General features: G+C 46.0%; 1 protein-coding gene across 1 annotated transcript in view; it reads left to right on the top strand.

Moving 5' to 3' along the window:
* The window catches only part of GFOD2 (glucose-fructose oxidoreductase domain containing 2), a 51756-nt gene that overhangs the window by 16631 nt on the left and 9339 nt on the right, over positions 1-25786 (top strand). Inside the window, exon 2 of the mRNA XM_025370252.1 lies at positions 23000-23345. Coding sequence (XP_025226037.1) covers positions 23087-23345 — 259 coding nt within the window. The 5' untranslated portion in view covers positions 23000-23086. The remainder of the gene's footprint in view (positions 1-22999; positions 23346-25786) is intronic.

Below are 25786 nucleotides of genomic sequence, written 5' to 3'. Positions count from 1 at the left end.
CTGGCCCTTTTTTTTTTTTTTTTTTTGATAGAGTCTTGCTCTGTCACCCAGGCTGGAGTGCAGTGGCACGATCTCGGCTCACTGCAAGCTCCCGGGTTTACACCATTCTCCTGCCTCAGCCTCCCGAATAACTGGGACTACAGGCACCCGCCACCATACCTGGCTAATTTTTTTGTCTTTTTAGTAGAGACGGGGTTTCACCGTGTGTTAGCCAAGGTGGTCTCGATCTCCTCACCTTGTGATCCGCCCACCTCAGCCTTCCAAAGTGCTGGGATTACAGGCATGAGCTACTGTTCCTGGCGACAATTTTTTTAATTGGGTGGTTCATCTTTTTATTGTTAATTTGTAGGAGTTCTGCAGACAAGTCCTTTGTTACATATATGTTCAGCTCATGTTTTTTCCCAGCCTGTGGCTTGCCTTTTCATTTTTTTAATGATGTCTTTTAATGAGCAGAAATTGTTTTAAATTTTGAAATCCAGTTTTCAATTAGTTAGTGCTTTTGGTGTCCTGTCTGAGAAATCCTTACCCTATGATTTCAAAAAGTACTCTCTGATGTATTTTTCTAGAAGCTTTATGGTTCTGGCTTCTACATTTAGGTCTTTGATCTGTCTTGAATGAATTTTTGCATATAAGAGGGGTTAAGGTTAATTGTTTGCCATGTGGATATCCAATTGTTCCAACACCATTTCTTAAGAAGAATTTTTTTTCCCCACTGAATTGATTTAATGCTTTGGCTGAAAATCAATTTACTGCATTTGTGTGACTTGCAGGGTAAAGATAGTATTACAAGGCTATAACTTTGTCTATAGAAGTCTCTAATGGTTCTTTTTAAAAACCCGGCACTGAGACATAAAAAGCATATTTTGTAATTTTAAAAAGTATGGTCAGGCCAGGCGCAGTGGCTCATGCCTGTAATCCTAACACTTTGGGAGGCCAAGGCAGGCAGATCTCACAAGGTTAGGAGTTCAAGACCAGCCTGGCCAACGTGGTGAAACCCCATCTCTACAAAAAATACAAAAATTAGCTGGGCGTGGTGGCACGCGTCTGTAATCCCAGCTACTTGGGAGGCAGGAGAATTGCTTGAACCCCAGAGGCGGAGGTTGCAGTGAGCCATGATTTCCCCCCTGCACCCCAGCCTGGGGGAAAGAGAAAAAGCCCATCTCAAAAAAAAAAAAAAAAAATCACAGAGAAAACACTATAACAGGCACTTTTTTTAAAAGACAGAGTTTCTTGGGAGTCCAAGGCGGGCAGATCACAAGGTCAGGAGATCATAGACCATCCTGGCTAACTCGGTGAAACCCCGTCTCTACTAAAAATACAAAAAATTAGCCGGGCGTGGTGGCGGGCGCCTGTAGTCCCAGCTACTTGGGAGGCTGAGGCAGAAAAATGGTGTGAACCCAGGAGGCGGAGCTTGCAGTGAGCCGAGATCGCGCCACTGCACTCCAGCCTGGGTGACAGAGCGAGACTCCGTCTCAAAAAAAAAAAAAAAAAAAGACAGAGTTTCACTCTGTTGCCCAGCCTGGAGTGCAGTGGCACGATCTCGGCTCACTGCAACCTCCACCTCCCGGGTTCAAGTGATTCTCGTGCCTCAGCCTCCTGAGTAGCTGGGACTACAGGCATCTGCCACCGTGCCCAGCTAATTTTTTGTATTTTTAGTAGAGACAGAGTATCACCATGTTGGCCAGGCTGGTCTTGAACTCCTGACCTCAAGTGATCTGCCTGCCTCGGCTTCCCAAAGTGCTGGGATTACAGGCATGAGCCACCACACCCAGCCTATTACGGTACATTTTTAAAAAGCTTAGATGGAACCACCCAGGTTCCATTCATCTATAAGTTTCTGAAGAGCTCGCTGCTGCTAATAGGATCAGGGAGACACAATCCCAGAACAAGTAATGACACTTGAAAAAACCTGTAGATAGGCCGGGCACAGTGGCTTACACCTGTGTTCTCAGCACTTTGCGGGGCTGAGGCAGGTGGATCACTTGAGGCCAGGAGTTCAAGACCAGCCTGGCCAACTTGGCAAAACCCCGTCTCTACTGAAAATACAAAATTTAGCTGGGCGTGGTGGCACATGCCTGTAATCTCAGCTACTTGGGAGGCTGAGGCAGGGGAATTGCTTGAACCTGGGAGGCGAAGGTTGCAGTGAGCTGAGATCATGCCACTGCATTCCAGCCTGTGCAACAAAGTGGGATTCTGTTTAAAAAAAGAAAAAAAAAGAAAAAACTGGCAGGCGATCAAAAGTATTCTTGAAGATGTACTGAGAGGTATTTAGGATGAATAATGGATACCATGGCAGGGAAAACAACTATTCAACTCCTATATTTCTCTTTCATCAGAGACCCAGCTGGAAGGACCAGGTGCAGGGAAGGTAGACTACCCAGTGCCCAGTGGGTTTGTTTCCTCTGATCAATTTGAATTACATCCCATGGGTCTTAGAAAAGTAGCAGCTGACCATGATATACTTCATAAACTACTGTCAGTAAGCGTTGAGGCATTGTGGAGCAGAGGCAGGTGCCCGATGATGGGAGATACACAACATCTGTGATGTTTGAGCCTGATGCTGGTGATTCCTCAGAACAATGTGAGAACATCTCATCAAAGAAATGATCCCTGAACACCTGGAAAGAGAACTGGCAAACACTGCAAGATGTGTGGATTTATAAAGGACATCATCATCTAACATTTATTAAGGCCTAACTCTATGTCAGGTGCCTATACACGTCTGGTTGTTGGCCTTGTGGATATCATGGTCAGTTCTGACTGTGCTCTTGGTAATAATTTGTTTTTTTTAGTATGCTTGCTGGATTATTGGTAACCTTGAGGGGAGTGCCAAATATAAATATCATTTATTTAGATGTGAGCTGTGGGGGTTTTTTGTAGCCCCTCATCCCATTGGGCAAAAAGAGAAATGAGAGCTAGTATAGTTCTGTGAAATTATAATTACTGTACTTGAAATCACTAATCCAGAAAATGATGGCAGCCTCAGTTTCCTCATATGTAAAATGAAGATAATAATAATAATGGCACCTGCCTCTGGAAGTTATAATTGTTAAATCAGATGATGCCTGTAAAGCACGGGGCACGTAATGTTTACTCAAAAAGAGGTGTTGTTATGCTGATCTGATTTTCAGCTGACACAAAACTGGTAGGGACAGTGAGTAAATATCCAAAATTATCTCAGCCGGTAAACAGTCACTCAAATTAAACTAAATGAAATTTATTAGAGTGAAAATTTAAAGTACTGGACTTAGGGTCAAAAAACTGTAATTTGTACACCCAAGTTCATAGCAGCATTATGGACATAGTAAAATGTAGAAGCAACCCGAGCATTCACTGACATAAATGGATAAGCAAAATGTGGTATCTGCACATGATGGAATATTATTATTCAGCCCTTATAAAAGGAAGGAACATCTGACACATACTACAACATGGATGAACCTTGAGGACATTACGCTGAGTGAAATCAGCCAGACATAGAAGCACAAATACTGTATGATTCCACTTATGTGAGGTACCTAGAGTAGTCAGATTCAGAGACAGAAAGTAGAATGGTGAATGCCAGAGGCTGGGCAGAGGGGTAATAGGGAGTTATGTCATCTCCTCCAGGAAGTCTTTCCTGCCTGTACACTGCCTCTAGCCCCTGTAGTTAATGGTGCTCTTCTCTGCACCAGAGGCAAGTTTCTGTTGCTCTGCCTGTCATATCATATGATAGATTTGCTCAAGTGCCTGTCTGATCTATGGAGTTCTTTGAGGGTACAGGTAACATCTGATACATCTTTTCAGTGTCAAAATCTGCAAGAAATTGTGTTTTATCCTCAAGTCACCTCCTGGTGGTAATTCCAGACAGACAGGGGCAGGGGTGACAGTTCCTGCCAGTTGAGATTGCCTCCTTTAAAGAACATTTCCAGACATTCTACCAAACTAAACCTTCTATATTTATCTCATTTGACACACCTCTTTACAAGTAATGCTAGGAAATACAGGGTTGTTTTTTTTTTTTTTTGAGACAGAATTTCGCTCTTGTTGCCCAGGCCGGAGTGCAATGGCGTGATCTCGGCTCAGCACAACCTCCACCTCCTGGATTCAAGTGATTTGCCTTCCTCAGCCTCCCAAGTAGCTGGGATTATAGGCATGCACCACCACACCTGGCTGATTTTGTATTTTTAGTAGAGATGGGGTTTCACCATGTTGGTCAGGCTGATCTGGAACTCCCAACCTCAGGTGATCCACCCGCCTTGGCCTCCCAGAGTGCTGGGATTTGGGCATAAGCCACCATGCCTGGCCAGGAAATATAGGTTTTAACTCTGCACTTTAAAACCCCAACATTAGGCCGGGCTGGTGGCTCACGCCTGTAATCCCAGCACTTTGGAAGGCCGAGGTGGGCAGATCGCGAGGTCACGAGATCGAGACCATCCTGGCTAACACGGTGAAACCCCATCTCTACTAAAAAAATACAAAAAATTAGCTGGGTGTGGTGGTGGGCGCCTTTAGTCCCAGCCACTCAGGAGGCTGAGGCAGGAGCCTGGCATGAACCTGGGAGGCGGAGCTTGCAGTGAGCCGAGATGGCACCACTGCACTTCAACCTGGGCAACAGAGCGAGACTCTGTCTCAAAAAAAAAAAAACCAACATTATAAAGACTGTTGGCAGGAAAGAAGGATTCTTAGGCACCTTCTGCTGAGGGTCTGACCACTATACAAGCTGCCTAATGAGCAAGTGACCTCTAAAGTTATCCACTGACTCCAGAATTCTCAGAATCTGATTTCTCGCACACAGTGAGTGATCCTTCTTTTACTATAATCCTGGCTACTGGCCGGGCTCAGTGGCTCACTCCTGTAATCCCAGCACTTTGGGAGGCCAAGGCAGGCAGATCATCTGAGGTCAGGAGTTCAATACTAGCCTGGCCAACATGGTGAAACCCCATCTCTACTAAAAATACAAAAATTAGCCAGGCATGGTGGCATACGCCTATGATCCCAGCTGCTTGGGAGGCTGAGGCAGGAGAATCACTTGAACCCGGGAGGCAGAGGTTGTAGTGAGCTCAGATTGTGTCACTGTGCTCCGGACTGGGCGACAGAGTGAGACTCCATCTCAAAAAAAAAAAAAAAAAAAAAAAAATCCTGGCTACCTTCATGACGATACTGTGTCACTTGGAGTTCCTGAGCCTTATAACAGAGCGTAGGGCAGGGGTCAGCAAATCTTTTCTGTAAAGGGCCAAATTGTAAATTTTTTTTTTTTTTTTTTTGAGACAGAGTCACTCTGTTGCCCAGGCTGGAGTGCAGTGACGTGATCTCTGTTCACTACAACCTCCGCCTCCCAGGTTCAAGTGATTCTTCTGCCTCCGCCTCCTGAGTAGCTAGGATTACAGGTACACACCCCGAAGCCTGGCTAATTTGTGTATTTTTAGTAGAGACGGTGTTTCATGTGTTGGTCTTGAACTCCTAGCCTCAAGCAATCCGCCTGCCTCAGCCTCTCAAAGTATTGGGATTACAGGTGTGAGCTACTGCACCAGCCTCCAAATTTTAAATATTTTAAGCTGTGTGGGCCATATGGCTTCTGTTGTACCTGCTCTGCTGTTGGTGGTACAAAAGCAACCAAAAAAAAGGAGTATTACCTACTGTGTTCCATCATACCTGTAAAATTATTTACAAAAACAGTTATCAGATTGGATTTCTCCCACCCCTGTGATAGCTAGTGGGTCGTGGCCTCTAGTTTGGCAGAAGCAGGGGCTCTACAGACTAGATACACAGAAGGTAAGATGATGTTCGGGCAGTCTGGGAAAAAACAATTCACAAATCTCAGCTTCCACACCAAAGTCTCAACAGTCAGGCCTTTTGGGTTCCATGTTTCTCTTAAGGACGCTGCAGTTTCTGTCACTTAGGCTTAGAACTTCAGGGTCTTTTTTTTTTTTTTTTTTGTGGGGGCAGTCATATTTATTGAAGTATAGTTTACAGAACAGTGAAGTTTATCCTTTTTCTGTATATTCTGTGCTATCAGTTTTGACAAATGCTCTCATGTAATCGCCACTCTAGACAAGATATAGAACAGTTTCATCACCCCGCAAAACTTCCCATGCCCCTTTGTTGTCTACACTTGGCCCCAGTTCCAACCTTTGACAACCACTAATCTATTCTCTGTCCCTATAGTTTTGCTTTTCCATTATGGCATTTAAATGGGATCACACAGTATGGTGCCTTTGAGTAGGGCATCTTTCAGTTAGCAGAATGCATTTGAGATTTGTTCATTGTGGCATACATCCGTAGTATGTTCTTTTTATCGCTGAGTAGTTTCCATTGGCATTGATATACTACTGTTCATCTATTCACCAATTGAAGGATATTTGTGTTGATATTGTGTTGATTACAGGATGTGGCAGTTATGAATAAAACTGCTATAGACCTTCATGTATAGGTTTTTGTGTGAATATAAGTTTTCATTTCTCTTGCTAAGTACTAAACCTAGAAGTAGGATTGTTAGGTTGTATGATAGGTATCTATTTAGCTTTGTAAGATGGGAAACTTTTCCAAAGTGGCTATATTATTTTACATTTTCATCAATAATGAATAGTTGCTTCTTACCCTTGCCAGTATTTGATATCAGGTTTTCTGAATTTCAGACTTGTAATGTGTATTTAATATGTTTTATTTTGTATTTCTTTCTTTCTTTCTTTTTTTTTTTTTTTTTTGAGAGAGAGAATCTCACTCTGTCGGTCAGGCTGGAGTGCAATGGCGCAATCTCAGCTCAATACAACCTCTGCCTCTTGGGTTCAAACGATTCTCCTGCCCCTGCCTCCTGAGTAGCTGGGATTACAGGCATGCACCACCACACCTGGCTAATTTTTTTTTTTTTTTTTTTTTCCTAGTAGGAACGGGATTTCACCATGTTGTCCAGGCTGGTCTCGAACTCCTGACCTCAGATGATCTGCCCGCCTTGGCCTCCCAAAGTGCTGGGATTACAGGCATGAGCCACTGAACCCAGCCTTAATTTTTTGTTTGTTTGTTTGTTTTTGAGACAGTCTTGCTCTGTCACCCAGGCTGGAATGCAGTGGCACCGTCTCGGTTCAGTGCAACCTCTGCCTCCCGACTTCACACAATTCTCCAGTCTCACCCTTCCGAGCAGCTGGGATTACCAGGCACCCGCCACTATGCCTTGCTAATTTTTGTATTTTTAGTAGAGACAGGGTTTCACCATGTTGGCCAGGCTGGTCTCGAACTCCTGACCTCAGGTGATCTGCCCTCCTCAGCCTCCCAAAGTGCTGGGATTACAGGCTTGAGCCACTGTGCCCGGCCTTAATTTGTATTTCTAACTAATGCTGTCTAATGACTATTAATATGGTGAGTTATAGTAATTGATTTTATTACTTTTTTACATTTTTTTTTTTTTCGAAACGGAGTCTCACTCTGTTGCCCAGGCTGGAGTGCAGTGGTGCGAGCTCGGCTCACTGCAACCTCCGCCTCCCAGGTTCAAGCAATTCTCCTGCCTCAGTCTCCCAAGTAGCTGGGATTACAGGCACGTGCTGCCATGCCCGGCTAATTTTTTTGTGTTTTAGTAGAGACGGGGTTTTACCTTGTTGCCCAGGCTGGTTGTGAACTCCTGAGCTCAGGCAATCTGCCCACCTCAGCCTCCCGAAGTGCTGAGATTACAGGTGTGAGCCTCCGCATCTGGCCTATTTTTTATTTTTTTGAGGCAGGGTCATGCTCTTGTTGCCCAGGCTGAAGTGTAGTGGTACAAACATGGCTCACTGCAACCTCCACCTCCCGGGCTCAAGTGTTGCTCCCATCTTAGCCTCCTGAGTAGTCACAGGTGTGTGCCACTGCACCTGGCTTTTTTTTGTTTTTTTGTAAAGACAGGGTTTCACCATGTTCACCAGGCTGGTCTTGAATTCCTGGCCTCAAGCAATCCATCTGCCTTGGCCTCCAAAAATACTGGGATTACAGGTGAACCACTGCACCTGGCCTTTTTTTTTCAGTTAAACATTTTGCTATCCAGGCTGGGAGCGGTGGCTTGCTCCTGTTATCCCAGCACTTTGGGAGGCTGAGGCTGGTGGATTGCTTGAGGCCTGGAGTTCGAGACCAGGCTGGCCAACATGGCAAAACCCCTTCTCTACAAAATGTACAAAAATTAGCCAGGCGTGGTGGTACACATCTGTGGTCCCAGCTACTCAGGTGGCTGAGGCAGGAGAATCACCTGAACCCAGGAGGCGGAGGTTGCAGTAAGCTGAGATCGCACTACTGCATTCCAGTCTGGGTGACACAGTGAGACTGTCTCAAAACAAAAAAAAAAAACCCATATTCTCCTATCCAATAGTAGTTGATTTTAGAATGTTGAGTCAGCCTTGCATTCCTGGGATTAAACCCCTCTTGGTCATGGTGTATTTTATTTTATTTTATTTTTTATTATTGATTTTTTGTTTTGTTTTGTTTGTTTGTTTCTGAGATGGAGTCTTGCTCTGTCGTCCAGGCTGGAGTGCAGTGGCGTGATCTCAGCTCACTGCAAGCTCCGCCTCCCGGGTTCACGCCATTCTCCTGCCTCAGCCTCCCGAGTAGCTGGGACTACAGGCGCCCGCCACCTCGCCCAGCTAGTTTTTTGTATTTTTTAGTAGAGACGGGGTTTCACTGTGTTAGCCAGGATGGTCTCGATCTCCTGACCTCGTGATCCACCCGTCTTGGCCTCCCAAAGTGCTGGGATTACAGGCTTGAGCCACCGCGCCTGGCAATTTTTTGTATTTTTTAGTAGAGACGGAGTTTCACTGTGTTAGCCAGGATGGTCTCGATCTCCTGACCTCATGATCTGCCTGCCTCGGCCTCCCAAAGTTCTGGGATTACAGGCGTGAGCCACTGTGCCCGGCCTTGTTTTGTTTTTTAAGAGATGAAGTCTTGCTCTGTCACCCAGGCTGGAGTGCTAGTGGTGCAATATCAGCTCACTGCAGCCTCTGCCTCCCTGGTTCCAGCGATTCTCCTGCCTCAGTCTCCTGGGTAGTTTGGATTACAGGCACATGCCAGCATGCCTGGCTAATTTTTGTATTTTCAGTAGAGATAGGATTTCACCATGTTGGCCAGGCTTGTGTCAAACTCCTGATCTCAGGTAATCTGCCCACCTTGGCCTCCCAAAGTGCTAGGATTACAGATGTGAGCCACCACACCTGGCCAGTGTGTTGCCTTTTAACTCATTGCTAGATTTAATTTGCTAATATTTTATTGAGGATTTTTGTGCCTAAGTTTATGAGAGGTGTTGGTCTATAGGTCAGGTTTTTTTTTTTTTTTTTGGCTCTCCCACCCCCTGATAATCCCAAATCCTAGTGATAACTGTCTGCTCCATTTTATTCTAATTTCTAAAATGGAGGGAACTCCATTAGACCCTTCTTATGTCTTACCTGATATCCTAACTGGTTCTCTGTGTCTAGTTTCTCCTAAACTCTATCCTACCTACATCTTTCTGCCAAATTAAAGAAAAAAAATTCAGGCCAGGCGCAGTGGCTCACGCCTGTAATCCCAACACTTTGGGAGGCCGAGGCGGGCAGATCACCAGAGGTCAGGAGTTCGAGACCAGCCTGGCCAATATGGGAAAACCCCGTCTCTACTAAAAATACAAAAATTAGCTGGGCATGATGGCGGGCACCTGTAATCCCAGCTACTCGGGAGGCTGAGGCAGGAGAATTGCTTGAACCTGGGAAGCGGAGGTTGCAGTGAGCCAAGATCACACCACTGCACTCCAGCCTGGGTGACAGAGCAAGACTCCATCTCAAAAAAAAAAAAAAAGAAACAAAAAACAGTTCAGTGGTTCTTATTGCTTACCTACATTAGTCAAGGTCTAGGCAGGAAACAGTGTACTCAAAGGGTTAATTAAAAACTCTTTAATGAAGGGATTATTCACAATAGTGTGAGTAGTAAAGGAAACATACAAGGGATGGTGGAGCACCCAGGGACTGGCAAGATAGTGTCACCATGCCAGGTGCAATGATGGAGTGGGGATGTGTCACTGGAACCTAGCAAAAGCTATGGTCATGGGAGAGAGGGGTCCTCCAAAGGAGCTGTGACCTTGGTTAAGGAACACAGCTCCTGCCGGAACCACATCCTGGCAGGGAGAGAAGGCAGAGAATAAACACCTTGGCCTTTCTTCCTTCTCGCTGATCTCTTCCTGGTTCTTTCTCTTGGCTGGACTCAGATGGAAGCCAGAGGACCTGGAGGCCAGGCCTTTAGAGAGTGACCTGACTCCAGAGACAAAAAGTGGGGCAGAGAGGATCAGGTAGGGAAGGAGGAGCAGACCAAGAATACCGAGCACACCCACCTGTCAAAATCCAAACTCCTGAGATTAACACTTTATGCCACCAGCTCTGGCTCCTACTCACCTTGCTAACTTGTCACCCCTGAAATTAGGACTTTTAATCTTTTTATGTCCCACAGCTCCCTTGTTAGCTCCTCAGGAAAGGTGAGATGTATGAACAGGTTAGTATTGGTTTTGTACAGTGGATCAGAGGCAAACAGTCACCCCCCAGGGCAGACAGCGGAAGGAACTTCCCTGGCTCACACTCATCATGAAGGATGGAAGAAGAGTTGCTCCACACATGCACATGTTACAAAATGACTGTTTTTCTTTCTTGTTTTTATAGAGGCTCAGAGAAGCAAAGTAACTTGCTCAAGGTTTCATGCTGGTTGCAGCAGGTCATGCACACAGCCAGGCATGGAATCTTGGGAGAGTTACCTCGCCTCTTTGAGCATGTTTTCTCATCTGTACAACAGGGTTGCATGGACCCAGGGACGGACTAAACACTGGCTGGCCTATTAAACTCACTTCATATTAGCTCAAAATTATGACCTTCGTATTTCTACCCAACTTTTGAAGAAGAGACATCTAAGTCACAGATGGTTAATAGATACCTTTTTTTAAGAAAAAGATTCCCTATGTGCTGACGCGTATCTAATTGGCCAGGCCCAATTATAGGTATTTTACAAATATTAACTCAATCCTTAAATCCCCTGTGAGGTAGATAAAATTTCCCCATTTTACAGATGAGGAAATGGAGATACAGAGTGACTAAGGGACTTACTGAGGTCACTCAGCTGGTAAATGACAGAGCCAGGATTTGAACCCAGGCAAGGCCTTGTGAAATTATATATAGCCTGTCTTGCCAAGGCACCCTTCATTGCTGACCAGCATGTGGTGATGGGAAATGCATGTGGCCTTGGCAGGACTGGGTTTGTGGAGATCTTTGGAGGCATGTGAAGGATATGTGCAAGGATATTAAAGACAAAGAGTGGGGAAATTTTAGGGGTGAGAAAGCGTAACCACTGAAATAAACAAGGAAAACCAGCTCTGCCTGCTTGGGCAGGAAATAGCTAGTCAGCAAGCCTGCCTGCCTTCATGCCATCTGGCTTCCTCGGGGACCAGCCAGTACCCCTTTATGGGTGTTTGGGTGTTAATGAAGCTTCCTCTTGAGTCAGTGGCAATAAAACAGGTTATTAAAATTTTTTCTAGTCCATTCTGTTTTTTTTTTTTTGTTTGTTTTTTTTTTTTGAGACGGAGTCTCGCTCTGTCACCCAGGCTGGAGTGCAGTGGCCGGATCTCAGCTCACTGCAAGCTCCGCCTCCCGGGTTCACGCCATTCTCCGGCCTCAGCCTCCCAAGTAGCTGGGACTACAGGCGCCCGCCACCTCGCCCGGCTAGTTTTTTTGTATTTAATAGAGACGGGGTTTCACCGTGTTAGCCAGGATGGTCTCGATCTCCTGACCTCGTGATCCGCCCGTCTCGGCCTCCCAAAGTGCTGGGATTACAGGCTTGAGCCACCGCGCCCGGCCCCATTCTGTTGTTTTAAGCTACCGATACTTACATTTTTTTTTTTTTCACTTCACATTGGCTCAAAATTATTATCCTCATATTCCTACACAGCTTTTGAAGAGGAGACATCTAAGTCGGTCATAGATACGTAACAGAGCTTAAAAAAAAAAATTCCCTATGTAGTACAACTAGAGTGAGAAGGAACAGTGTGAGAGTGGAAGAAGTGTGCCCTGGTCATGAATTTACAGAAGACATGGACTGTGTCTCACTCCCTTAGCCCTGTAACAGTTGGTAATTACTGACCAACAAAATTTGGGTTGGCATGGTGGCTCATGCCTGTAATCTTAACACTTTGGGAGGCCGAGGTGGGCGGAATTCGAGACCAGCCTGGCCAACATAGCGAAACCCTGTCTCTACTAAAAATACAAAAATTAGCCAGGTATGGTGGCGCATGCCTGTAATCCCAGCTACTCAGAAGGCCGAGACAGGATAATCACTTGAACTCGGGAGGCTGAGGTTGCAGTGAGCCAAGATCATGCTACAGCACTCCAGCTTGGGTGACAGGAGACTGTATCAAAAAACAAAACAAAACAAAAAACCTTAAGTAGAATCTCACTGTTTATCTAATGCTGCATACTTGACACTGTCAAGCTCCTATAATAGCCATAACTTATAAATAACCAAAACACCTGTAAAAGCAAACAGTGACCAAAATAGCTGAAGGGAGTCTAGGACATGAAAATTGTAGAAGATAACTGTGTGCTTGACCTGTTTTCTAAGAAAACTAGAAGAGAAGGCTGTAAGGGCAGAATTAGCAGAGAAAAGAGAGAGAGGGTGGCCAGGCTCAGTGGCTCATATCTGTAATCCCAGCACTTTGGGAGGTCAAGGTGGGTGGATCACCTGAGGTCAAGAGTTCGAGACCAGCCTGGCCAACATGGTGAAACCCTGTCTCTACTAAAAATACAAAAATTAGCTGGGTATGGTGGTGCGTGCCTGTAATCCAATTTACTTGGGAAGCTGAGGCCGGGAGAATCGCTTGAACTGAGGCGGCGAAGGTTGCAGTGAGCCGAGATTGCACGATTACACTCCAGCTAGGTGACAGAGTGAGACTCCATCTCAAAAAAAAAAGAGAGAGAGAGAGATGGAGAAAGTAGAAAAGGAAAGCGAGGTGACTGAGTGGCCACAGACACTGTTTGCCATCAGAAAGAAAGAAAGATGGTTAAGATAAAACAGAACCTCAGTGAGAGTACAGGAGGCAAGCCAAGCTTCACAGTCACAGAGAGTGAAGATAAGAGGCACGAATTGGCAGGGGTCTGGACTTAGAGGCAGCCCAAGTCATGTGTAGTTTAGTGGTTCACAAAGGAGCAGATGTACTTCAGGTAGAATCGAGCAGTACAGGATGCTATACCGGGCTATGCTGACAAACCATCCCCTAACGTAGACATTTTCTTAGCCCAGTATACTTTTGTCTACAGTAGGAGGAAAAGAGATGCTGGGCTTGAAAATGAAATTAAGAAAACAATTTTGGGCCGGGCGCGGTGGCTCAAGCCTGTAATCCCAGCACTTTGGGAGGCCGAGACGGGCGAATCACGAGGTCAGGAGATCGAGACCATCCTGGCTAACACAGTGAAACCCCGTCTCTACTAAAAATACAAAAACTTAGCCAGGCGAGGTGGCAGGCGCCTGTAGTCCCAGCTACTCGGTAGGCTGAGGCAGGAGAATGGCGTGAACCCGGGAGGCGGAGCTTGCAGTGAGCTGAGATCCGGCCACTGCACTCCAGCCTGGGTGACAGAGCGAGACTCCGTCTCAAAAAAAAAAAAAAAAAAAAAGAAAACAATTTTGCCAGCCATGGTGTCTCACACCTATACTCCCAGCGTTTTGGGTGGCCGAGGTGGGAGGATCACTTGAAGCCAGGAATTCAAGACCAGCCTGGGCAACATAGTAAGATGCTATCTCTATATTAAAATTAAAACAAACAAAAAAACCTTTTTTATTAAAAAACCAGGCTCAGTGGCTCACGCTTATAATCCCACCACCTTGGGAGGCTGAGCCGAGAGGATCACTTGAGGCCAGGAGTTTGAGACCAGCCTGGGTAACACAGCGAGACCCCATCTCTACAAAAAAATAAAAAATTAGGATGGGCTCGGTGACTCATGCCTATAATCCCAGCACTTCAGGAGGCCCAGGTGGGTAGATAAGCTGAGGTCAGGAGTTTGAGACCAGCCTGGGGAACATGGTGAAACCCCGTCTCTACTAAAAATACAAAAAAATTAGCCAGGTGTGATGGTGCATGACTGTAATCCCAGCTAGTCAGGAGGCTGAGGCAGGAGAATCGCCTTAGCCTCAGAGCTTGGGAGGTGGAAGTTGCAGTGAGCCAAGATCGAACCCACTGCATTCCAGCCTGGGTGATAGATCAAGACTCTGTCTTAAAAAACAAACAAACAAAAGTGCATGTCCTAAATGCCACTGGATTGTGGGGGTTTGTTTTTTGGAGTTTTTGGTTTTCTTTTTTTTTTTCTTTTTTTTTGAGACAGGGTCTTGCTCTGTCACCCAGGCTGGAGTGCAGTGGCATGATCATAACCCACTATAGCCTGAAACTCCTGGGCACAAGTAATCCACCTCAGCCTCCCAAAGTGCTGGGATTATAGGCATGAGGCTTTGCACCCAGCCAACACTGAATTGTTCACTTTAAAATGGTTAATTTCAGCTGGATACAGAGTTTCAGTATGGAATGAAGTAGTCCTGGAGGTGGGTGTTGGTGATGGTTGCTCAATACGAATGTATTAGTGCACTGAACTGTATACCTAAAAATGGTTTAAAATGGTAAATTCTATAATGTACACTTTTCCACTTCCCAAAAAAGATTCTAGCCAGGCACCATGGCTCATTCCTGTAATATCAGCAATTTGGGAGGCCAAGGCAGGAGGATTGCTTGGGCCCAGGAGTTTGAGACCAGCCTGGGCAACATGATGGAACCCTGTCTCTACAAAAAATACAAAAAATTAGCCAGGTGTGATTAGCGGGGCGTGATGGCATGCACCTGTAGTCCCAGCCACTTGCTTGAACCCAGGAGGCGGAGGTTGTGGTGAGTTGAGATCGCACTACTCGACTCCAGCCTGGGTGACGGAGTGAGACTCTGTGTTTAAAAAAAAAAAAAATTCCAGGTGTGGTGGCTAATTTGAAATACGGTTCTTTAAGTTATAAGTGATCCTGGGCTGAATATGCAGATGAAGTGCTCTCCCTGGATTTGGCTAGATCAGATAGCTTTTTTTTTTTTTTTTTTTTTTTTTTTNTGTCGCCCAGGCTGAAGTGTGGTGGCGCCATCTCGGCTCACTGCAAGCTCCACCTCCCAGGTTCATGCCATTCTCCTGCCTCAGCCTCCCGAGTAGCTGGGACTACAGGCGCCCGCCACCTCACCCAGCTAATTTTTTTGTATTTTTAGTAGAGATGGGGTTTCACTGTGTTAGCCAGGATGGTCTCGATCTTCTGACCTCGTGATCCACCCGTCTCGGCCTCCCAAAGTGCTGGGATTACAGGCGTGAGCCACCGCGCCCGGCTCGATCAGATAGCTTTTGCTGGTGTCCCATTAGTAGGACCAGAGGTACATATATCTGTCACTTTGTGTTTGAAATGCAAGCTTTTTATTTAAAAAGTGAGGAGGGATTCCTTTTAGAACCACATTTTCCTTTTTTGTTGTTTTTGTTTTTGTTTTTGAGACAGAGTCTCACTGTGTCACCCAGGCTGGAGTGCAGTGGTGGGATCTTGGCTCACTGCAAGCTCTGCCTCCCGTGTTCACACCATTCTCCTGCCTAAGCCTCCCGAGTGGCTGGGACTACAGGTGCCTACCACCACACCTGGCTAATTTTGTTTTTGTATTTTTAGTAGAGACGGGGTTTCACCGTGTTAGCCAGGATGGTCTTGAACTCCTGACCTCATGATCCGCCTGCCTTGGCCTCCCAAAGTGCTGGGATTACAGGCACGAGCCACTGTGCCCGGCCTTTTTTTTTTTTTTTTTTTTTTTTTTAAATTATTCTCCTTTATCCCCTTTCTCTACTCTGGTTTCCCTATCCCCTGTAAATGTATTTAGTATGTATCCTTTTGTTTGTAAAAGTTCCTGTGAAGCATTTTTGTTTCTGTGTATGTGTGTGGGGTTTTGTTTTGTTTTGTTTTGTTTGAGACAGAGTCTTGCTCTGTCGCCCAAGCTGGTGTGCAGTGGCATTATCTCGACTCACTGCAACCTCTGCCTCCAGGGTTCAAACAATTCTCCTGCCTCAGCCTCCTGAGTAGCTGGGACTATAGGCGTGCACAATCACACCCAGCTAATTTTTTTTATTTTTTAGTAGAGATGGGGTTTTGTCATGTTGGCCAGGCTGGTCGTGAACTCCTGACCTCAGGTGATTCACCCGCCTCTGGCTCCCAAAGTGCTGGAAGTACAGGTGTGAGCCACTGCACTCAGCCTGTGTGTGTATTTTTAGCTTATATAAATAATGTATTAGAGCTCACTGTGTTTTCTTTTTTTTACCAAGTTCATTCATGTGACTGTATTCATCTAGTATTGTTTCTAACTTGCAGAGAACCCCAGTGGGTACATCCCCCACACTTTACCTGCCCGCTTCTGACCCCCAGATTGTCTCCAACTCTGCACCTCAGACATGATGTGGTAAATATCTTTGTATCCCTTATCAGTGGATCCCTATGAGAATTTCTTTGGGAACACACACACACATGAGTAGAATTTGTGAGTCATAAAATGCAGTTTTAATTATAAATAAGGCCAGATTACTTCTTACTCGGAACAGCTGTACGATTCTATATCACTATCAGCAGCACGTGAGGATAGAGCCTCCAGTATGTTTTCAAAGGGTAACTTTGGTGTTTCATGGACAAACGTGGCCATCAGAAGCTGGTGACACCAGTGAGTGGGCGCATCCAGAAAACACTTTACTGAGTGCAGTGAATTCATTAATTTATTCATTCACTAATCAGTGGAGGGCCTGCTGTGTTTGTGGCCCTGAGGACACAAAAGAGGAATAAGTTTAGTTCCTATTGCAAGTGTATAGAAGGTCCAGAGGGAGGAGCTCCTCGTGGGGTACAGTCAGAAAAGATTTACAGAGGAGGGAAGATGCAGGGTAGAGAGGAGTTCCAGGAGTTGGTCATCTCAAAGAAAGCAGAAGCTGTGCTATGCAGAGGGACCTACCGCAGTCTTAATTTTTTTTTTTTTTTTTTTTTGGTCTAGGCACAATGTGGCTTGCTCCTGTAATCCTAGCACTTTGGGAGGCCAGAGTGGGCAGATCACTTGAGGCCAGGAGTTCGAGACCAGCCTGGGTGACATAGTGAAACCCTATCTCTACAGAAAATGCAAAAATTAGCCTGGCACAGTGGTGTGCACCTGTAATCCCAGCTACTCGGGAGACTGAGATGGGAGGATCCCTTGAGCCTGTGAGGTTGAGGCTGCAGTGAGCCATGATCAAACCACTGCACTCCAGCCTGGGCAACAGAGCAAGAATCTGTCTCAAAATAAAAATTGTGATAATGACCAAGATGAGGAGTAGTTAGCTTTTTAAAGGTAATCGGTAGGCCAGGCATGGTGGCTCACACCTGTGATCCCAGCACTTTGGGAGGCTAAGGCAGGCGGATCGCCTGAGGTCAGGAGTTCAAGACCAGCCTGGCCAACATGGGGAAACCCCATCTGTACTAAAAATTAAAAAATTAGCCAGGCATGATGGCACACGCCTGTAGTCCCGGTTACTCAGGAGGCTGAGGCACAAGAATTGTTTGAACCCAAGAGGCGGAGGTTGCAGTGAGCTGAGATTATGCCACTGCATTCCAGCCTGGACGACAGAGTGAGACTCCATCTCAAAAAAGAATCAATAAATGTAATTGGTAAACAAAGGGACTGTATGGTATTTATAAAATTATTGGTAAAATGATGTTACTGAAGGAAATACATAGAAGTTAAAATAGTTGTGTTAGAGATTTTTCCCTCTTAATGACAGATTTGTCCTTTTAATCATAGTACAGAGGGTGAGAAGGTTCAGGAAAGTGTACATATGACAAACAGGACATTTTGTTATGGCTCCAAATGTAGATAATTTTTCACATGTGTTAAACATAGCTCAGAGGTTCTCATCTGGTGGCTACACACTAGGATCACCTGAGGAGCTTTAAAAGTGAATGATAAAAGTGAATGGTGAGGCCAGGCACAGTGGCTCACGCCTGTAATCCCAGCACTTTGGGCAACCGAGACGGGCGGATCCCTTGAAGTTGGGAGTTCAAGACCAGTGCCACTCCACTCCAGCCAGGGTGACAGAGTGAGACTCTGTCTCAAAAAAAAAAAAGTGAATAATGGTCACCTCACTTCCATCAGAATGGCTAACCAACAGAAAGCACCAGAAAGTAACAAGGGTTGGTGAGGACGTGGAGAAATCAGAAGGCTTGCACACTGTTGGAGGGAATGTAAAATGGTACAGCCACTGTGGAAAACAGTATGTGGTTCCTCAGAAAATTAAAAATCTAATTACCATGGCCTGGCAATTCCACTTCTGGATATATGCTCCAAGCAAATGAAAGCAGAGTCTAGAAGAGATTCTTGTTCACCATGTTCATATCAGTATTATTCACAGTAGCTAAAACGTGGAAGCAATCCAGGTGTCCATTGATAGAGGAATGGATCAGCCATACAATGGCGTATTACTCAGCCTTGAAAAGGAAGGAAGTCCTGACATATGCTACAAGGTTCGTAAGGGTGAACCTTGAAGACATTATGCTAACCGAAATAAGCCCGTGACAGAAGCACAAATAATGTATGATTTCACTTATATGAGGTATCTAAAGTAGTCAAATTCATAGAGACAAAGTAGAATAATGGTTGCCAGGGGCTGGGGTGGGGGTAGAGGGAATGGGAAGTTATTATTTAATGGGAATAATGGGTATTATTTAATGAGTTTTTAGTTTTGCAAGGTGAAAAGAGTTCCAGAGATGGGTGGTGGTGATGGTTACACAACAGTGTAAATGTATTTATTTATTTACTCATTTATTTTATTTTATTTTATTTTGAGACAGGTTCTTGCTCTGTTACCCAGGCTGGAGTGCAGTGGCTTGATCTCGGCTCACTGCATCCTCCATCTCCCAGGTTCCAGCAATTCTCCTGTCTCTGCCTCCCGAGTAGCTGGAATTACAGGCACGTGCGACCAGGCCGGCTAATTTTTGTATTTTTAGTAGCGATGGGGTTTCACGATGTTGGTCAGGCTGGTCTCGAACTCCTGACCTCAGGTGATCCACCCTCCTCTGCTTACCAAAGTGCTAGGATTACAGGCGTGAGCCACCGCGCCCAGCTGTAAATGTATTTAATACCACTGATGTATATACTTAAAAATAGTTAAGATGGTCCGGGCGTGGTGGCTCACGCCTGTAATCCCAGCACTTTGGGAGGCCGAGGCGGGTGAATCACAAGATCAGGAGATCAAGACCATCCTGGCTAACTCGGTGAAACGCCGTCTCTACTAAAAATAAAAAAAATTAGCCGGGCGTGGTGGCGGGCACCTGTAGTCCCAGCTACACAGGAGGCTGAGGCAGGAGAATGGCGTGAACCCGGGAGGCGGAGCTTGCAGTGAGCCAAGATTGCGCCACTGCACTCCAGCCTGGGCAACAGAGCGAGATTCTGTCTCAAAAAAAAAAAAAAAATAGTTAAGATGGGCTGGGTGTGGTGGCTCACGCCTGTAATCCCAACACTTTGGGAGTCCAAGGTGGGTAGATCGCTTGAGCTCAGGAGTTCGAGACCAGCCTGGCCAACATGGCGAAACCTTGTCACTACCAAAAATACAAAAATTAGCCGGGGGTGATGGCACACACCTGTAATCCCAGCTACACGTGTGGCTGAGGCAGGAGAATTGCTTGAAACCAGGGAGGGGGAGGTTCCAGTGAGCCGAGATTGCACCACTGCACTCCAACCTGGGCGACAGAGTGAGACTCTGTCTTTAAAAAAGCAAAAAATGGGCCGGGCGCTGTGGCTTATGCCTGTAATCCCAGCACTTTGGGAGGCTGAAGTGGGCGGATCATGAGGTCAGGAGATTGAGACCATCCTGGCTAACATGGTGAAACCCCATCTCTACTAAAAATACAAAAAAAATTAACCGGGTGTGGCGGCGGGCCCCTGTAGTCCCAGCTACTTGGGAGGCTGAGGCAGGAGAATGGCGTGAACCCAGGAGGCAGAGCCTGCAGTGAGCCGAGATCACGCCACTGCACTCCAACCTGGGCAACACAACAAGACTCCATCTAAAAAAAAAAAAAAAAATGAATTTTATGTATATTGTACCACAATTTAAAAAATTACATTAAAGTTTAAAAAGAGAAAAAATGATGATGATGTGGCCCACATCGCTCTCGTCTGATTCAGTGGATCTAGGGTCACCAATGACGCTAATACAGAGTGGGGAGCTGCTGGTTTAGCTGAGGGAAATGTTGGATGGGGAACCTGGATATTCTGAGCACACCTACATCTCATCTTGGTTTTCTCACATGACATTGATCCCAAGCAAAGGACTTTTGTTTGGTTTTATTATTTATTGTATAACCCTTGTGATCAGAAGAAAAACTCTACAATGAATAAGGCATAATCATGTCTCAGAAAATTTGGCAAAGTTCAAAAAAAATTGAAAAGAAACAAAAATCATTCATAATCCCATCTACCTCAGCAGCAAATTCAGTAGTATTCTGGTCCTTCTACAGCATTGAATAGAGATATTTTTATAGATATATTACACATATCCTTATATATTCTCATACCTATTATACTTCTTTTGTGTGCTTTTAAAAAAAAACCCCATACTTCTAATAGTGTGTGTTTTCCCCTTTCAGTGACTATGTGGTGAATGTCTTTCAGGTTATTGAGGGCCTTCTACTTCATGGTTTTTGGTAGCTCCACAGCATTCTTTGTCTAACCCATTACTTGTATTGGACATCTAGATTGTCTCCCAGTTTTTCATTCTGATAGCCAATGCTATAGTAAATATCTGTATACAAAAAAACCTTTTTTGAGACAGTCTCACTCTGTTGCTCAGGCTGGAGTGCAGTAGCACTGTCATAGCTCACGACAATCTGGACTCCTGGGCTCAAGCGATCCTCCTACCTCAGCCTCCCAAATAGCTGGGACTATAGGCACGTGCCACTATGCCGGGCTAACTTTTTTTTTTTTTTTTTAAAGTAGAGATGGGGGTCTCACTATGATGCTTATGCTGGTCTTGAATTGTTGATCTCAAGCAGTCCTCCTGCTTTGGCCCCGCAAAGTGCTGAGATTGCAGACTCATGAGCCACCACACCCAGCCCAATAAAATCTTTTTAAGCATACGCTTTATTTTAGCCAGTTTGATGGAAAAAGTTTTTTGGTATTTTTTTTTTTTCTAGTGAGCATTTTCCTATGTTTGCTACCATAAAAATTTTAATTATACTTAATCTATGTAGCAATTAGTTCTTTCACTTTCCTCTTGAACTGGTTTTTGTTTTCCATTTTTTTTTTTTTTTTTTTTTTTTTGAGATGGAGTCTCGTTCTGTCACACATGCTGGAGTGCAGTGGCACAATCTGGGATCACTGCAACTTTCACCTCCCAGCTTCAAGTGATTCTCCTGGCTCAGCCCCTCGAGTAGCTGGGACTACAGGCATGTACCACCATACCCGGCTAATTGTTTATATTTTTGGTAGAGGCGGGGTTTCACCATGTTGGCCAGGCTGGTCTCGAACTCTTGACTTCAAGTGATCCGTCCGCCTCAGCCTCCCAAAGTGCTGGGATTACAGGCATGAGCCACCGCACGCGACTTCCTTCCTTCCTTCCTTCCTTCCTTCCTTCCTTCCTCCCTTCCTCCTTCCCTCCCTCCCTTCCTTCCTTCTTTCCTTATTTTTTTTTAGACAGAGTCTCCCTCTTGTTGCCTAGGTTGGAGTGCAGTGGCGCGATCTCGGCTCACTGCAGCCTCTGCCTCCTGAGTTCAAGCAATTCTCCTGCCTCAGCCTCCCGAGTAACTAGGACTACAGGCATGCACCACCACGCCTGGCTAATTTTGTATTTTTAATACAGACGGGGTTGGCCATGTTGGCCAGGCCGGTCTCGAACTCCTGACCTCAGATGATCTGCCCGCCTCAGCCCCCCAAAGTGCTGGGATTACAGGCGTGAGCCACCGCGCCCGGCTTCTTCTTCTTTTTGAGACAGCGGAGTCTCACTCTGTCACCCAGGTAGGAGTGCAATAGTGTGATCTCGGCTCACTGCAACCTCTGCCTCCTGGGTCAAGTGATTCTCCTTCCTCAGCTTCCTGAGTAGCTGGGATTACAGGCATCTGCCACCATGCCTGGCTAAATTTTTTTGTATTTTTAGTAGAGATGGGGTTTCACCATGTTGACCCAGCTGGTTTTGAACTCTTTACCTCAGGCGATCCACCCACCTTGGCCTCCCAAAGTGCTGGGATTACCGGTGTGAGCCACTGTACCTGGCCTCCACTCTTCTTTTTCTTTGTCATATATAGAATCATGAACTTTTACAGCAAGAAGGAACTTTAAAGATCAATCACTCCCCTTATTATACATTTAAGGCCTTGAAGGTTGAATGGTTTGACCAGGGTTACACAGAAAATTAAGTAGCAGAACAGAGACTTAAATCCAGCTTTATTCATTTTCCATTTTTCCTCCTATCATTCAGCCTCCATGGAAGAAGAAGATTCTACAGTTTTTCATCTTGGAACAGTATTTGTTTTTTCTTTCGAGACAAGGTCTTGCACTGTTGCCCAAGCTGGAATGCAGTAGTGCAATTATAGCTCACTACAGTTGTGAAATCCTGGGCTCATGTGATCCTTTCACCTCAGCCTCCCAGGTAGCTAGGACTACAATGAGCGCATGCCACCACATCCGGCTATTTTTAAATTTTTTTTTTATAGAGATGACATCTCGCCATGTTGCCCAGGCTACTCTCAAACTCCTGGCCTCAAGTGATCTTCCCACCTCGGCCTCCCAAAATGCTGAGGTTACAGGCGTGCGTGAGCCACCATGCCTGGCCTTGAGCCGTATTTCATTTGTGCTTTTCTGGCAGAGAACTTGTTGCTTCCTTATTTGAAAGTAGCCTTCGCACCACTGCACTCCAGCCTAGGCGACAGAGCGAGACTCCATCTGAAAAAAAAGAAGAAGAAAGTAGCCTCAGCTGAGTGTCTTCTCCAGTAATGACCAGTGTAATGCTTGCTATTCTAGGAGCCATGTCTGACCAGGACGTTTGGAAGATCATATCCATGCCGGAGGCTCTTGTGAGGAGATGAGTTGGTAAAGAGAGAGGCCGGGATGAAGATGCTGCCAGGAGTGGGCGTGTTTGGGACTGGCAGCTCCGCCCGAGTTCTGGTCCCACTGCTGAGGGCAGAAGGGTTCACTGTTGAGGCCCTGTGGGGGAAGACTGAGGAGGAGGCAAAGCAGCTTGCTGAGGAGATGAACATCGCCTTCTATACCAGCCGGACTGATGACATCTTGCTGCATCAAGACGTGGATCTGGTGTGCATCAGCATCCCCCCTCCACTCACCCGGCAGATATCCGTGAAGGCTCTAGGTACGCCCAGCAGGCCACGGCAGGGGCAGATCGTGTCTCCCTCTGGGCAGTCCTCTGAGGGTCACTCCCCTCCTCTGAGCTCTCCGTCCTAGGCTCGCATCTGCAGGGAGGAGAACTCTGGGACATCACTTGTCCCTGAAGCAGTGCTTGGGGAGGGCATATTGGGAGTTCTTATAACTATAGGAGAAAAAAGACATAGCCTAACCTACCTCCCATCTATAAATCCCTGAACAGAAATTAAGGAAATACTCTAAGAGACAGCCATCAAGGGGCTGGAGATGGTTCATAAACTTTGAGGTCTATATGAAGTTAGAGGTCCGAGCCCTGGGCGCCGGGGAATTGCTTGTGACTGGTGTGTTTGTTCTCCCATTTCTGGGGCATACAGCACCACAGGAAGGAGAGGCTGTGTAGCAAGGCTACCATTTCCCATGTTTTGTCAGCGTTTGACTATAGTGAGCACACACCCTTCCTGCTGAATTGCAGTCTTGTATTGCCAGAGGACAGGAAGGCTCTGACAGCATTGGCTTCCCTGACAAGATCCGTTGACAGCCTGCTCACATGACATCTCCACTCCCTTGGGAAATTTTGGCTTGGTAACCTCCTGCCCCTGGCTGGGCGTGGCCTGCTGAGCTGTTCTCCTGCAGTTCCCATTGGTCTCTTTCTAGTCAACTGGAGTCAACTTCTTCTCTTTATCTAATATAAATCAGAACCTAGTTTAGTAAGTAAACCAGTAAACATTCAGCCAGCTATTTTTATTTTATTTTATTTTAGTTTAGTTTAGTTTAGTTTGAGACGGAGTTTCACCGTTGTTGCCCAGGCTGGAGTGCACTGGCGCAATCCCGGTTCACTGCAACCTTCGCCTCCTGGGTTCAAGTGATTCTCCTGCCTCAGCCTCCTGAGTAGCTGGGATTACAGGCACCCGCCACCATACTCAGCTAATTTTTGTATTTTTAGTAGAGACAGGGTTTCACTGTGTGAGCTGGGATGGTCTCGAACTCCTGACCTCAGGTGATCCATCCGCCTCGGCCTCTCAAAGTGCTGGGATTACAGGTGTGAGCCACCGTGCCCAGCACTTTCTTTTTTTCTTTTGAGACAGAGTCTCGCTCTGTCACCCAGGCTGGAGTGCAGTGGCGCAATCTCCGCTCACTGCAAGCTCCGCCTCCCGGGTTCACACCATTCTCCTGCCTCAGCCTCCCAAGTAGCTGGGACTACAGGTGCCTGCCACCATGGCCGGCTAAATTTTCTGTATTTTTAGTAGAGACGGGGTTTCACTTTGTGAGCTGGAATGGTCTTGATCTCCTAACCTCATGATCCGTCCGCCTCAGCCTCCTAAAGTGCTGGGATTACAGGCGTGAGCCACCATGCCCGGCCTACATTTTATTATTATTATTATTATTATTATTTTAATTTTTTTAGATGGAGTGTCACTCTGTTGCCCAGGCTGGAGTATGCACTGGCACAATCTTGGCTCACTGCAACCTCCACCTCCCAGTTCAAGCGATACTCCTGCCTCGGCCTCGCAAGTAGCTGGAACTACAAGCGTGTGCCACCATGCCTGGCTAATTTTTGTATTTTTAGTAGAGATGGGGTTTTGCCATGTTGGCCAGGCTGGTCTTGAACTCCTGACCTCAGGTGATCCACCCGCCTTGGCCTCCCAAGGTGCTGGGATTACAGGCATGAGCCACCACACCCAGCCTCAATTATTTTTTTTAGTGCCTCCTGTGTGCCAGTCACTGTCCTGATGTCATTTTGGACATTCAAAGCTGTGTTAGATTGGACCCCTCCCTGCCTTCAGATTTTATAGTCCAATTGAGGCAACTAGAAATAACACACATTACAAGGTAGATGACAGAAGACATAGTCACAGTTCAAGTAGCATATACTTACTTGACTGAGTAACTGTTTTATGTGAGGTGATAGGAGCCAAGTGTCTCTTTGATGCAGCTGAAGATCTCTAGGTCCAGGAATTGGTGCCATGAGGCTGTCCTCCACTCTTCCTGACCACTGCCATGGTGGAAAACCTCGGGGTCTGCTACTTATCTCTCCCTCATTCTGAGGAATGTCATACGAAGGTGTCTGTCATCTCTGGTCCTGTGGGTGGGGAAGGATAAATGTTCATTGAAGTGAGAAAGAACTTTAGTCTGTCTGGTTGTCAATTTGGAGCAAGTAAGTTTTGGCCTTATTGTTTGTTTCTTCCAGAGAGCTCTCTCTGAGGATGTGTGACATTGGAGTTGTTCATTCATTGGTCACCAAATACTTGGGAGGTCAGACGGTGGCTCCCAGATTGAATTCAGAAATAGACCTAAGTCAACACTTTAGCAGCAAGTTGGTTCAAGGGGAAGCAAGCCGCTATGGTCACTTGACTCCTTGCCATCCCTTGTGGCTTGAATGCAGGCTGGAAAGGTGAGATGTGTCCAGAGCCAGAGCCCTGGAGGCTCTCT

Source organism: Theropithecus gelada, chromosome 20 (assembly GCF_003255815.1).
Source record: "Theropithecus gelada isolate Dixy chromosome 20, Tgel_1.0, whole genome shotgun sequence".
NCBI classification, from domain to species: domain Eukaryota; kingdom Metazoa; phylum Chordata; class Mammalia; order Primates; family Cercopithecidae; genus Theropithecus; species Theropithecus gelada.
Note: the sequence above shows the minus strand (reverse complement) of the source record. Positions and strands in the feature narration are given on the sequence as shown.